The sequence below is a fragment of the Mobula birostris genome, chromosome 16 (assembly GCF_030028105.1).
Source record: "Mobula birostris isolate sMobBir1 chromosome 16, sMobBir1.hap1, whole genome shotgun sequence".
NCBI lineage: Eukaryota > Metazoa > Chordata > Chondrichthyes > Myliobatiformes > Myliobatidae > Mobula > Mobula birostris.
The window spans coordinates 57,780,602-57,794,011 of NC_092385.1; the positions used below are offsets into that span (position 1 = coordinate 57,780,602).

General features: G+C 42.1%; 1 protein-coding gene across 4 annotated transcripts in view; it reads left to right on the forward strand.

Moving 5' to 3' along the window:
• The window catches only part of rad54l2 (RAD54 like 2), a 190,080-nt gene that overhangs the window by 146,508 nt on the left and 30,162 nt on the right, over nucleotides 1–13,410 (forward strand). For all 4 annotated transcript variants that reach the window (XM_072280689.1, XM_072280688.1, XM_072280691.1 and 1 more), the window contains 3 exons: nucleotides 1,877–2,054; nucleotides 10,964–11,212; nucleotides 11,729–11,847. In XM_072280689.1, the coding sequence (XP_072136790.1) occupies nucleotides 1,877–2,054; nucleotides 10,964–11,212; nucleotides 11,729–11,847 (546 nt within the window). The remainder of the gene's footprint in view (nucleotides 1–1,876; nucleotides 2,055–10,963; nucleotides 11,213–11,728; nucleotides 11,848–13,410) is intronic.

Genomic DNA, 13,410 nt, shown 5'->3' on the forward strand with positions numbered 1-13,410 from the left:
TGCCTGGAGGCTGTAGAAGTGAGCGAGGTCCTCAATGAATACCTCTCTTCGGTATTCACCAATGAGAGGGAACTTGATGACGGTGAGAACAATATGAATGAGGGTGATGTTCTGGAGCATTTTGATATTAAGGGAGAGGAGGTGTTGGAGTTGTTAAAATACATTAGGACGGATAAGTCCCCGGGGCCTGACGGAATACTACGCAGGGTGCTCCACGAGGTGAGGGAAGAGATTGCTGAGCCTCTGGCTAGGATCTTTATGTCCTCGTTGTTCACGGGAATGGTACCAGAAGATTGGAGGGAGGCGAATGTTGTCCCCTTGTCCAGAAAAGGTAGTAGGGATAGTCCAGGTAATTATAGACCAGTGAGCCTTAAGTCTGTGGTGGGAAAGCTGTTGGAAAAGATTCTTAGAGATAGAACCTATGGGCATTTAGAGAATCATGGTCTGATCAGGGACAGTCAGCATGGCTTTGTGAAGGGCAGATCGTGTCTAACAAGCCTGATAGAATTCTTCGAGGAGGTGACCAGGCATATAGATGAGGGTAGTGCAGTGGATGTGATCTACGGTAGGCTTATTCAGAAAGTCAGAAGGCATGGGATCCAGGGAAGTTTGGCCAGGTGGATTCAGAAAGCAGAGGGTTGTGGTGGAGGGAGTACATTCGGATTGGAGGGTTGTGACTAGTGGTGTCCCACAAGGATCGGTTCTGGGACCTCTACTTTTCGTGATTTTTATTAACGACCTGGATGTTGGGGTAGAAGGGTGGATTGGCAAGTTTACAGACGACACAAAGGTCGGTGGTGTTGTAGATAGTATAGAGGATTGTCGAAGATTGCAGAGAGACATTAATAGGATGCAGAAGTGGCAGATGGAGTTCAACCCGGAGAAGTATGAGGTGGTACACTTTGTAAGTTCAAACTCCAAGGCAGAGTACAAAGTAAATGGCAGGATACTTGGTAGTGTGGAGGAGCAGACGGATCTGGGGGTACATGTCCACAGATCCCTGTAAGTTGCCTCACAGGTAGATAGGGTAGTTAAGAAAGCTTATGGGGTGTTAACCTTCATAAGTCGAGGGATAGAGTTTAAGAGTCGCGAGGTAATGATGCAGTTCAGTAAAACTCTGGTTAGGCCACACTTGGAGTACTGTGTCCAGTTCTGGTCGCCTCACTATAGAAAGAATGTAGAAACATTGGAACGGGTACAGAGGCGACTTATTAGCATGCTGCCTGGTTTAGAGAGTATGCATTCTGATCAGAGATTAAGGGAGCTAGGGCTTTACTCTCTGGAGAGAAGGAGGATGAGAGGAGACATGATAAAGATATACAAGACATTAAGCGGAATAGATAGAGTGGACAGCCAGCGCCTCTTCCCCAGGGCACCACTACTCAATACAAGAGAACATGGCTTTAAGGTAAGGGGTGGGAAGTTCAAGGGGGATATTAGAGGAAGGTTTTTTACTCAGAGAGTGGTTGGTGCGTGGAATGCACTGCCTGAGTCAGTGGTGGGGACAGATACACTAGTGAAATTTAAGAGACTACTAGACAGGTATATGGAGGAATTTAAGGTGGGGAATTATATGGGAGGCAGGGTTTAAGGGTCAGCACAACATTGTGGGCCAAAGGGCCTGTACTGTGCTGTACTGTTCTATGTTCTAAGGTTCCCTGATTGGATCTCTGTCGAATTGTACAGCCCCCATCCCCATCCATGTCAATTACCAGCTGTTTCTAACTTCTTCCTCAGGCATTATTTGAATATAATTTATGCATTTTTAAAAAATTTATTAACAGTTCCTCAAATTTCATTTCATCTTGTAAGAAAGATCTGAAATATTTACTGTGAATGATGTTTCAGTTACGTAATTGCATTTTGTCTTTGGCAGGCGGGGCCACGATGTTTTAAGAGGTCACCTTCCTGACAAAGAAGAACACGTGTTACTTGTGCGTCTCTCCAAAATCCAGCGATTACTGTATAAAGAGTTTATGGATCGTTTCAGAGATGCAGGGAACAGTGGCTGGCTGGGTCTCAACCCTCTGAAAGCATTCTGTGTCTGCTGCAAGGTAAGCCTCTGTGTTTTCAGAACCAGGCAGTATAATGGAAAGATGTCAGTGGATTTGTCAGAATCTTTAACATCTTTGTACAACAGAATAAAAAGCTGCTGCTGATTTTGCCTGACAAAAGAATAAGTAATACTCTTATTATTACCTATCAACTAGTTTACCATTCTGACCTCAAAGGTATAGACAGCACAGAGGGAATTTGCTTCCACTTGACCTGAATGTATCTGGCCTATAATTACTGGAGTTCAACCAGAAAAGATTCACCCCAGCTGACATTTTGTTTTTCTGCTACCTTTTAATCCTAGTAAATTATTAATTGTGTTGTCATGGTGGAATGTCACACAAAATAAGGGAGAAAATAAAATTTATAGGTCTGTAACAAGGCTTGAAAGAATGTAAAGAAAAGTGAGAGAGAAGAAGAACAGAGTAGAAAGAGATACTGCCTTTTTTCTGAAATATTATCCTAAATTTTATTATGGTCTATCAACAATCATGCCCTTTCTTGACATTCAGGCTTTTAAAGCTGCAAACTGTAGCAGTCAGCCTGGGAAATTTGGAAAGATTGTAATTAGTGGGGTGCTCGGGAATGGGCATTGGCTGTGAGCAATCTGTATTAACAACATAGGGGAAGTTAATATGGGTATTTAAAGCAAAGGTTTGTTGGTGGTACAAAGATTGTGAGCAAACTACCAAATCCACAGTTTGGACAAAGGGATGTAATTTGGAGGTTTGTCCACTGTAATGAGATTGAGCAGGAATGGCCTGTCTCAAATGAATAGCAGAGTAGGACGTGATCTCGAAGTAAAGACAAGTTTATTGTCATTGAACTGTGTGTGTGTATTGTTACGCACCCCGTAACTGGGTCGCCAAACCAGCAGAAATGGACCACTCGTTGGAGTCTAGATTACTAGGAACTAAATAAAGTTTTATTAAAGAAATAAGTAACACAGTACTCTAATCGTAAGGATATAAATGCAACAGGTTAGCAATGATAATACACACATGTACACAGAACTAGGGTAATAGGAAGCTCTATCGCAGTCTTAAGTGACGCAGAGTTCAGTTCAGCTTAGTACAGTTCGCAGTAATCGTTGATGTGCCGTTGGAGAGAGAGAGAGGGAGGGGGATGCAATTTGATTCAGGCAGACCTTTGATGTCTTCACAGTTGGTTTCGGGCGGACCCTTTTATGTCTTCTATCCCGCTGTGGTCACCGACTGTGACCCCTCCGTTCTGGATACAATCGTTCTTCCATGGTGAACCCGGCACCCAGGCAAGGTTGGACACACACACCAGGTTCCCACCGATCGTACCTTTACACCCTGTGAACCTATGGTCAGTTCCCACGAACCAGACCTCCAAACTCTCACCAACTTGTAGGGGCACACCGCTGTTTCCAGGGTCTCGTGATCTCGTGGTGTGTTGAGTGCCTCGCGAACCTGCTCTTTTTATTCCCCTGCTGGGGTATCGCCTGTCCATCAAACTTCAAACAGTTCAGGTTCAAAGCAACCAGTCTGTCAATGTTCTGAATTGTGTTTCTTTTCCGTTAATCTCTCTCTCCTCTTTCATTAGCAGTTTGAACGTTTCTCCATTGTCTCTCTTATCTCTCTCATTAGTATCAATCGCCCGATAACTTGGTTTGGCGTCACAGTATTATAAAAAAACAAATGAAACAACATTCCTCTGTACCACAGTACCTGCAATACCTACATCTCTCACAGTACAGCATAATATGCTACCACAAATAAGTTAATGAGATAAAGCTCAAAATGCATGTGAAGTGCGCAGCACAGATGAACAATTCAGTAAACAGCTTGCTGTCTACTGGCGAAATCTCAGTGGTGGCAGGGTATTCATTAGTCTGACAAGCTGAGGGAGGAAGTTATTACCATGTCTGGCAATCCTAGTCCTGATGCTCCTGTTCCTCCTTCCTGACAGTAGATGGTCAAATAGATTGTAGGATGGGTGGTAGGTATCCTTAACAATGCTTTAGGTCCCTTAGCGGGAGGGAGACCCTGGTGATCCTGTTGGCAGTTTTTACTATCCTCTGTAGGGTCTTGTGATCTGATACCTTGCAGCTTTCGTACGACACAGTGATGCACGTACAGACAGCACCCTCTCGATGGTGATACTGTAGAAAATTGTTGGAATTCACAAGGGAGACAGAAGTACACAATTTTTATAAGAAAACACACAAAGTCCATTGTGGTGCAAAGTGTTCTTGAACCTACTGATGTGAGATTTCAAGCTTCAGTACCTCTGCCTCACAGAACTCTCTTTCTTTGAAACCTGTTCTCTGACATGCTACCATTCCACTCCTCCCCACCCCAGATTTTAATCTTATCAGAAGTGAACTCAAATTTCAATAGTCTTAGACAATGAAATGTGTCCAACTTCCTTATTGAAGAAAGTGGTCAATGTATTGACAAATGAAGATTTAAGACCAAGATGAGGAGAAGTTCTCAATGTTATGAATCTTTGTAATTCCTTGTCCCAAAGTGCTATGGAAGATGAGTTTCTATTGGTTTATTCTGGCTTATAATTGTCACAGACAGTATACTAAGGTACAGTGAAAAACTTTGATTTGTTTGCCATTCATACAAGTTATTTTGTCACGTTAGTGCATTGAGGTCGTACAAGGTTAAGACAGTAACAGGGTGCAGAATAAAGAGTTACAGTTGCACAGAAAGTGCAGTGTAGGTAGAAAATAAGGTGCAAAACCATAACGAGGTAGACTGAGATTCTGAGTTATATTGGAGGACCACTCGGTAATCCCATAACAGCAGGATAGAAGCTGTCTTTGTGCATGGGGTTACATGCTTTCAGGCTTTTGTCTCTTCTGCCCAATGGAGGGGGAAGCAAAAGGGAGAATACCCGAGGTATGCAGGATCTCTGATGATAGCTGTTTTACTGAGGCAGCGAGAAGTATAAACAGAGTCTGTGGGAAGGAGGCTGGTTCTGATGATGTGCTGAGCTGTGTCCACGACTCTGCACCTTCTGAAAACCTCAGGCAGAGCAGTTGCCATACCTTGCTATTATGTGTCAGGATAGACCGCTTTCTACAGTGCATCTGTAAAAACTAGTAATGGTCAAAGGGGATATGTCGGTTTTTTTTGTGTCCTAAGTAACTGGTGCACTGGGCCGTGGCATCGACATAGTTGTATCAGGACAGGCTGTTGGTCGTGTTCACTCCTAACTACTTGAAGCTGTCAACCTCAGCACCATTGATGTAACCGGGATGTGTGAACCATGTGGCACGCTCTCCCCCCACCCCCCACCCACCCAACCTTACGCAAGATCTTTTGTCTTGCTGGCATCGAGTGAACGTTTATTGCCATCAAGCTCTCTCACTGTGTCCTATACTCCAACGCATCATTTGAGATTTGGCCTACTGCATCTGCAAATTAGAGTAAGAGCAGAATTCTTATTATTTTGTTAAATTGTATTATTTACTTAATTATACATTTTAGAACACAAAACATAGAACATTACAGCAAAATACAGACCCTTCAGCCCACAATGTGCTGATCTTTTAATCTACTTTATAATTCCCAGGATTATCTCTACTCCCTTTCTTGAACAAAGAGATAATATCTGCCATCCTCCAGTCATCTGGTACTACTCTCATGGCCAGTGAGGATGCAAAAATCTTTGCCAAAGGTGCAATAATCTCTTCCCTTGCTTCCTGTAGTAACCTGGGGTATATCCTGTCTAGCCCCAGGGGTTTATCTAAACCAATGTTATTCAGAGTTCTAATGTATCCCCTTTCTAAAGTTGACATGTTGTAGCGTGTTAGCCTGTTGTGTACTGTCCTCACAAATATCAAGGCTCCCCCTCACTGGTGAATACTGAAGCAAAGTATCATTAAGGACCTCCCCTACCTCCTTTGACTCCAGGCCGTTTCCTCTTCTGTCCTTGATCGTACCTACCCTCACTGTAGTTGTCTTCTCATTCTTCACATATATGCGGAATGACTTGTGGTTTTCCTTAATCTTTCTCATGCTTTTGGGCCTTCTCATGCCTTTTTTAACTCTTAGCTTCTTCTTCCAGAGGAAACGTCCTTTTTGCATCCGTCCCGTTAACATTCCTCAGGACAGATGTTTCTACAGATCCTCATCCTTCTAAATCTTGGCTCATAAAAGCCTGGGCTATCCAATCTTTCCTCACAAGACAGCCCATTCTGAATAAACCTCTGTGCTGTTTCCAGCACATTTAATAACAGTGCCATATCATTCATTTACAGTGACAGATGCATAAAAAGGGCCTGAAGGATCATTGGGGATCTGGGTCACCCTGATCACAAACTGTTCCAGCTGCTACCATCCAAAAAACGGTATTGCAGCATTAAAGCCAGGACCAACAGATTCCAGGACAGCTTCTTCCACCAGGCCATCAGACTGATTAATTCACACTGACATAATTGTATTTCTGAGCTATATTGACTGTTCTGTTCTATACTGTATCTTACTGTACACGCTATTTTATTACAAATTACTATAATTTGCACATTGCACATTCAGACAGCTTCATAATGTAAAGATTTTTACTCCTCATGTATGTGAAGGATGTAAGAAATAAAGTCAAATCAATTCAATTCAATTGAATTGTGTATAGAATGTACAACCAGCTTTTCAACCTCAACCAGTTCAAGGCCAAGAATAAGGTCAGCACCTCCAATATCATGGTATGCAGATGACAACACCATTGCAGCACACTCTGAAGAAGACTTCCAGTTGTATCCTGAATGTCTTCGCCAAGGCATATAGGGCCCTGGCTGTTGTTTTGAATATAAAAAAAAGACAACAGGTCCTGTTTTAGCCACCGCCCAACCAGCCATTTATCTCCCCTCCATAAAAGTTGATGATATTGCCCTTGAAAATGTAAACCACTTTCCCTACCTTGGCAGCATTCTCTCTTGAAAAAGACATCGACTCAAAGATCAACCACCGCCTGAGTAGTGCTAATGAAGGTTATGGAAGATTAAGGAAAAGAGTCTTTGAAGGTTGTGACCTACAGGTCCAAACCAAAATTTTGGTCTATAGAGCAGTTGTCCTTCCTACATTACTGTATGAAGCTGAATCATGGACCAACTACAGTAGGCAGCTGAAAGCCTTGAACAATATCATTAAAGATCCTCAGGAAAGAGTTTGAGGATCAGCTGGAAGGACAGACAAACTAAAACCAGCATACTGGAGAAGACCAGCATAAGCAGCATCTCCACGATGACAGAGCAATACCAACACTGATGGATAAGTCATGTTATTCGAGTGCCTAATTCTCATTTCCCCAAACAGTTCCTTTACTCTCTCCCAGTTGAAGGACGGTCTGCGAGGCCTTGTGGGCAAAGGAAATGCTTTAAAAATAACATCAATATCAGCCTGAAGAAATTCAGCAGTACATCTAAAAACTGGGAAAACATTGCACCCAATAGATACACCTGGAGGAAATCTGTTCAAGAGGGGGCTGTGCTACATGAGATTGACCTCCACTGTGCCACAGAGAGCATGTGGCACTGCAAAAGGAGAGACTGAGCACCCAACAGGCCTAGCCACTAAACACGGCCACCAATTACTCATTTCCACACTTGCACCAGAATATGTGGACCCTGGATCAACCTCTGCATCCGCCCGATAGACAACCCCTTGAGTGAACATCATACTCAACTTGAGTGTCTTCATTTACACTTTGTATATAAAATGTCAAAAACTAAGATCATGTGTGACACAACCTTCCAATCAGAAAAAGACTCATTCATTTTTTTAAAATGTTTTCATTTCATTTCAGTTCATTTAATATCAGGGAATGCATGTAATATTCAACCTGAAATTCGTACTCTTCACCGACACCACGAAACAAGAGACCCCGTAGAATGAATGATAGAACCTAGCCAGCTAATCATGGCTTCCAGTAGTAAGACAGATAAGCTAATTCAGCAGGCCAGGCAGCACCTATGAAAAAACGTACAGTAGATGTAGGGGGGACTGATCTCGGCCCGAAACGTCACCTGTTCACCTGTACCCTTTTCCATAGATGGTGCCTGGCCTGCTGAGTTCCTCCAGCTATTTGTGTGTGTTGCTTAGGTTTCCAGCACCTGTAGATTTTCTCTTGTTTAAGATAAGCTAATTATTTATTTAAAAAACACTTGGTTCTTGTGTATTTTTCTGAAAACCTCAGACAGCATAAAATACATGTATCAGTACGGCACAGAAGCAGGCTGTTCACACACACTGTTGTGCCAAACTAGATAAATTAGTAATGAAATGTCCAACTACAGTAGTACTATCACTGTGAACCCTGCAGAATTTTCTCTATTTCTGCAATAATATGACCTAAAATGTGATCGGACCTTCACATAAGTCCTAAAACTAGATAAAGAGAACCCAATTAAATAGATAACGCAAAACATTATACTTGTTAATTTATTTACTGAGAAAAATTATCCAATATTATATGTATTTGTTGGAAACGCCTTCTATAGAAGCTATTTAGAGTCAGGTGTTCCAGTCAATGAGATGAGATTGGAAGCGTGGGTTGTAGAGGTGACCTGCCCTATATAAAAAGAAAGGGCACACAAAGTCAGGTTACTGACAGAGCCTGCTCTTCTCAAGAAAGATCTTTTTATGTGTACCATGCCTCAATCAAAACAACTTTCAGAGGACCTTAGAAGAAGAATTGTAGAGATGTATGAAGCTAGAAAAGGCTACAAAAGCATTTGTAAAGACTTAAGTGTTCATGAGTCCACAGTAAGAGAAATTGTCTACAAATGGAGGAAACTCAGTACTGTTGATACTCTCTCTAGGAGTGGGCATCCTGCAAAGATCACACCAAGAGCACAATGTGCAATGCTGAAGGATGTTAAAAAAAAGAACTCAAGGGTACCAGCAAAAGACCTGCAGAAATCTCTAGAACTTGCTAAAGCCTCTGTTCATGTGTCCACTATAAGAAAAGCGCTGAACAAGAATGGTGTTCGTGGAAAGACACCACGGAGGAAACCACCGGTCTTTAAAAAAACATTGCTGCATGTCTCAAGTTTGCAAAAGTTGAACTTTCAGCAAAAATGCACATTGGTATGTTTGGAGAAAAAAGGGCTCTGCACACCACCACCAAAACCTCATCCCAAGTGTGAGGCATGGTTGAAGGAACATCACGGTTTGAGACTGCTTTGCTGCCTCGGGGCCTGGGCAGCTTGTAATTGTTGAGGGAACAGTGAATTCAAATTGTATTAAAACATTTTACAGGAGAATGTCAGGGTAGCAGTCCATCACTTGAAGCTTAATAGAAGTTGGATAATGCACAAATACAAGAGTAAATCAACAACAGAATGGTTATATAAAAAAAGAAAGTTCGTGTTTCGGAATGGCCGTCAAAGTCCTGACCTTAATCCTACAGAAATATAGTGGAAGGACCTGAAGCAAGCAGCTCATGCAAGAAAGCCTGCCAACATCCCAGAGTTGAAGAGGTTTTGTAAAGAGTAATGGCCTAAAATTCCGCCAAGTTGATGAGCAGGACTGATCAAAGTTACCGGAAACATTTGGTTGAAGTTACTGCTGTTAAGGGGGGTCACATCAGTTAATGAAAACAAAGCAAAGGTTGACATACTTTTTCCAGCAATTACATGTAATATTGGATCATTTTTCTCAATAAATAAGTGAACAAGTGTTTTTTTTTAATGTCATTTATTTAATTGGGTTCTCTTTGTCTAGTTTTAGGACTTGCATGAAGTGTTTTAGGTCATATTTTGCAGAAATAGAGAAAATTCTACAGGGTTCACAAACTTCCTAGCACCATTATAAACTAATACCTTCTGCCTGCACAATGTCCATATCCTTCTATTTCCTTCACACTTGTTTGCCTATCTAAGAGCTTCCTGAAAGGCTCTGCCTCCACCTCCACTCCGTGTATGTAAAAAAAATTGTCCCACATCTCCACTGAACTTCTCACTTCTCTCTTTAATTGCATGTCCTCTGATATGAGACAGTGGGGGAAAGATACTGACTGTCTACTCAATCTTTGCCTCTCATAATCTTATACACCTCTATCAGATCTCCCCTCAGCCTGTGCTGCGCCAGAGAAAACAAGTCAGTCCAACCTTTTGTTATAGCACATGTCCTCTAATCCAAGCAGCGTCCTGGTAAATCTCTTCTGCATCATCTGCAAAGCCTTGACATTCTCCCTATAATGGGGCGACTGGAACTTTGGTAATACTCCAGAATGTGGCCTAAATAGTTTTATAAAGCTACAACCTAACTTCCCAACTCTTTAACTCAATCCCCTAGAAAATAAAGACAAGTGTGTCATATGTCTTCTTTACTATCTACTTGTGGAGCCACCTTCAGAAGGCTATGGACTTGGGGCCCCATGGTCCCTCTGAACATCAGCACAGTTAAATATCTTGCCATTAACAGTGTACTAACTCTACATTTGATCTCCCAAAGTGTAATACATCACATCTGGTCGGGTTAAACTCCATCCACCATTTCTCTGACCATTTCTCCAATTGATCTATATTGCACTCTATCCTTTGGCAGTTTTCTATGATGGTTACACCAGCACCGATCTATTTATTACCTGCAAATTGACTGACCCACTCATCTATGCTGACATCCATATTATTTATGTATATAATAAAATGTATATCTATACATGTTTGTATTGTTTCATGCCCTTGAAAGTTGTTTTGAATTGTAAATCTGGCCCTCCTTACAAAAGATTGTGCCACTATTGCGATATGGCAAATTCAAAGCTTCCTGACTGTAGAGACATTTGCTTCCCTCTCTCACGGAGCAGACTGCTACTCCCTTATCCACTGCTTTGTTAATGACTTCTTTCACCTTACACTAAATTGTCAAACTATTTTAAGTATAAGGCTGTTTATTGCTGGATTATATTTGGTTTGCTCCATCTCTGCCAGATCTGGAACCACCCAGATGTACTTTATGAGGCACTACAGAAGGAGAACCTGGCCAATGATCCAGATTTGGACCTTGAGGTAAATGACCTTAATGCAGGCACACCGAATGCACGAGCTCTGCCAGTTGTGAACAAAAGAAAAACTGAGAGCGTGGCTGCCTCCATAGATTCCACAAACAGCAAATTTACCCAAAGTGTTGGATTCAACCATTTTCAGGAAAAGGCCAATCAAGTTATCACATATGATTGGGTAAGTGCTGTATCTTCTCATTTCTGAATTTAGGATTTTTAGTATGATTATTTATGCTGAAGTTTGGCAGACCAGGGTCAGGTATACCTTTGCCATCAATCAGAAAGAAATGATGGTTCCAGCACCTTCATCTTCTTCAGTCCAAAGTCCCATTGGTAATTCTAGCTTCTCCCTCTTTTAGTGAGCTGCTCTCACTCGTTGCTTGCTGCCTTTCTGTACTTTGCCTCTGGGTACTCCCTTGAATCAACCTTTTATTCCTCCACAATCTCTCCACCACTTTCTTTAATTGGTGGAGTGCCTAGAATCTCCCACAGAGGAGATTTGGATGTAACTTGGCATACTGTCACCATCACCTTTTACAAGGCATCTTTCTGTTTGCTTATAGTGATGACCAAGACTCCTACTGTAACTTATATTTGCTTCGTGTTCTCGGTTAACTGGCTTTTTATTTTGTTTGCTTCTCTTGTGTACAGTACAATCTGTCAGAGCATAATAGAGCTATATTTGTGTCCTCAGGCTAAGGATATATTGGCAAACTATCAGCCTGGCTTGCTAGAAAACTCTGCAAAAATGGTGCTCTTGTTTGAGCTAATTGAAGAGAGCGTGAAACTTGGGGACAAAATCCTGGTATTTAGGTAAGAGAGCTTTAAGTTTATGGGGAAAGTTGGGTGGAAGCTTCTATTGAGGGAAGCATTTCTTAAAGTGGGATTTTGTTGAGACATAATTCAGTAGGTAACTGTTCATGTCTGATCCCAGACCATAAGGCGTAAGAGCAGAAATAGGACATTTGGCCTATCAAGTCTGCTCCATCATTGCATCATAGCTGACCTGTAATCCCTCTCATTCCCATTCTCCTGCCTTTTCCTCATAACCTTTGACACCCTTACTGGTCAAGAACCTATCAACCTTTGCTTTAAATACGCCAAATGACTTACAGTCCATAGATTCATCACCTTCTGGTTAAATAAATTCCTCCTCATCTCTGTCTTAAAGGGGTGTCCTTGTATTCCGAAACTGTGCCCTCTGCTCCTGGACAGTTGACAGCAGTAGACTGTCTCCATAGGATTAGGATTAATGCAGGGGTTCCCAACCTTTTTTGTGCCATGAACCAATACCATTAAGCAAGGGGTCTGTGGACCCTAGGTTGGGAATGCCTAGATTAACGGGAGAATCACAGCCTTGTCTGATATAGTCTTCACCTAAAGGCTGATTTATACTTCTGCGTCAAATCAACATCGTAGGTATGGCATAGCCGCGAACCTTATGCAGTGCCTACACGGATCCCTACGCCGTAGCCTGACGTGCACCTCTCCCAAAATGTAACTGTGTCACGGCAACGCAGACCGCAACAACTGTGATTGGTCCGCTTGGTAGCATTGCATTTCCTCCTACACTGCAATAGCTTCCCATTGGGTGACTGAAGGGCAGGGAAGGAACTCTGGCTGCAATGCTTTCCATAAAGCTTTACAGACCTCCGAAATTATGGAGGATACAATTCACTTTTACGAAAAAAGACGCTCGCTTTAAACTTGTTTACTCCAAGAAAGGCTACCATGACCATGGAACCTTGTACAGGCAGGTGTGTGCGCATGCGTGACGTGCGCGAATTGCAGAGTGACGCAGACACACCAATGCACAAATATTCACAATGTGTGTAGGCCACTAGCGTAGGTTACGACGCAGAAGTATAAATCAGCCTTAACAGCCAAGAGTACATAGCATTTGTCCCTACATGACCATCAAGAACATTAATTATTGTAATTATGTTGTTCATCTTCCCTGTTATTACAGACTGGGGTTGCCTGGTCAAACTATATGTAACCAGCTGCTCCCAATGTTGAGATCTGCTAATAATTTAACATGGATGGAACAGAACATGAGATATTTCTGATTTCTGCTGTGAAATATGTTACTGAACCTGTGATAATCTTGCTTTCCACCATACCTAGACTAATTAGAAGGGGACCTTCTCAGACACATTCCCAAACTGATCTAATGATACACAGTGTGGCAGGGAAGGGGAGGAAAATGATAAATAAACTTTCTGTGTTTGTTGACAGTTGCACTCTAACATGAGTATGGCAAGAAATGGTTGGTGTAAATGAGGATGTGATGTGTTTATTGATGTCTATAACCATGTCATGTAAAGCATCTGATATTGAGACCAGGCTAATTGATGTTAAGTCAAACTCAGCAGA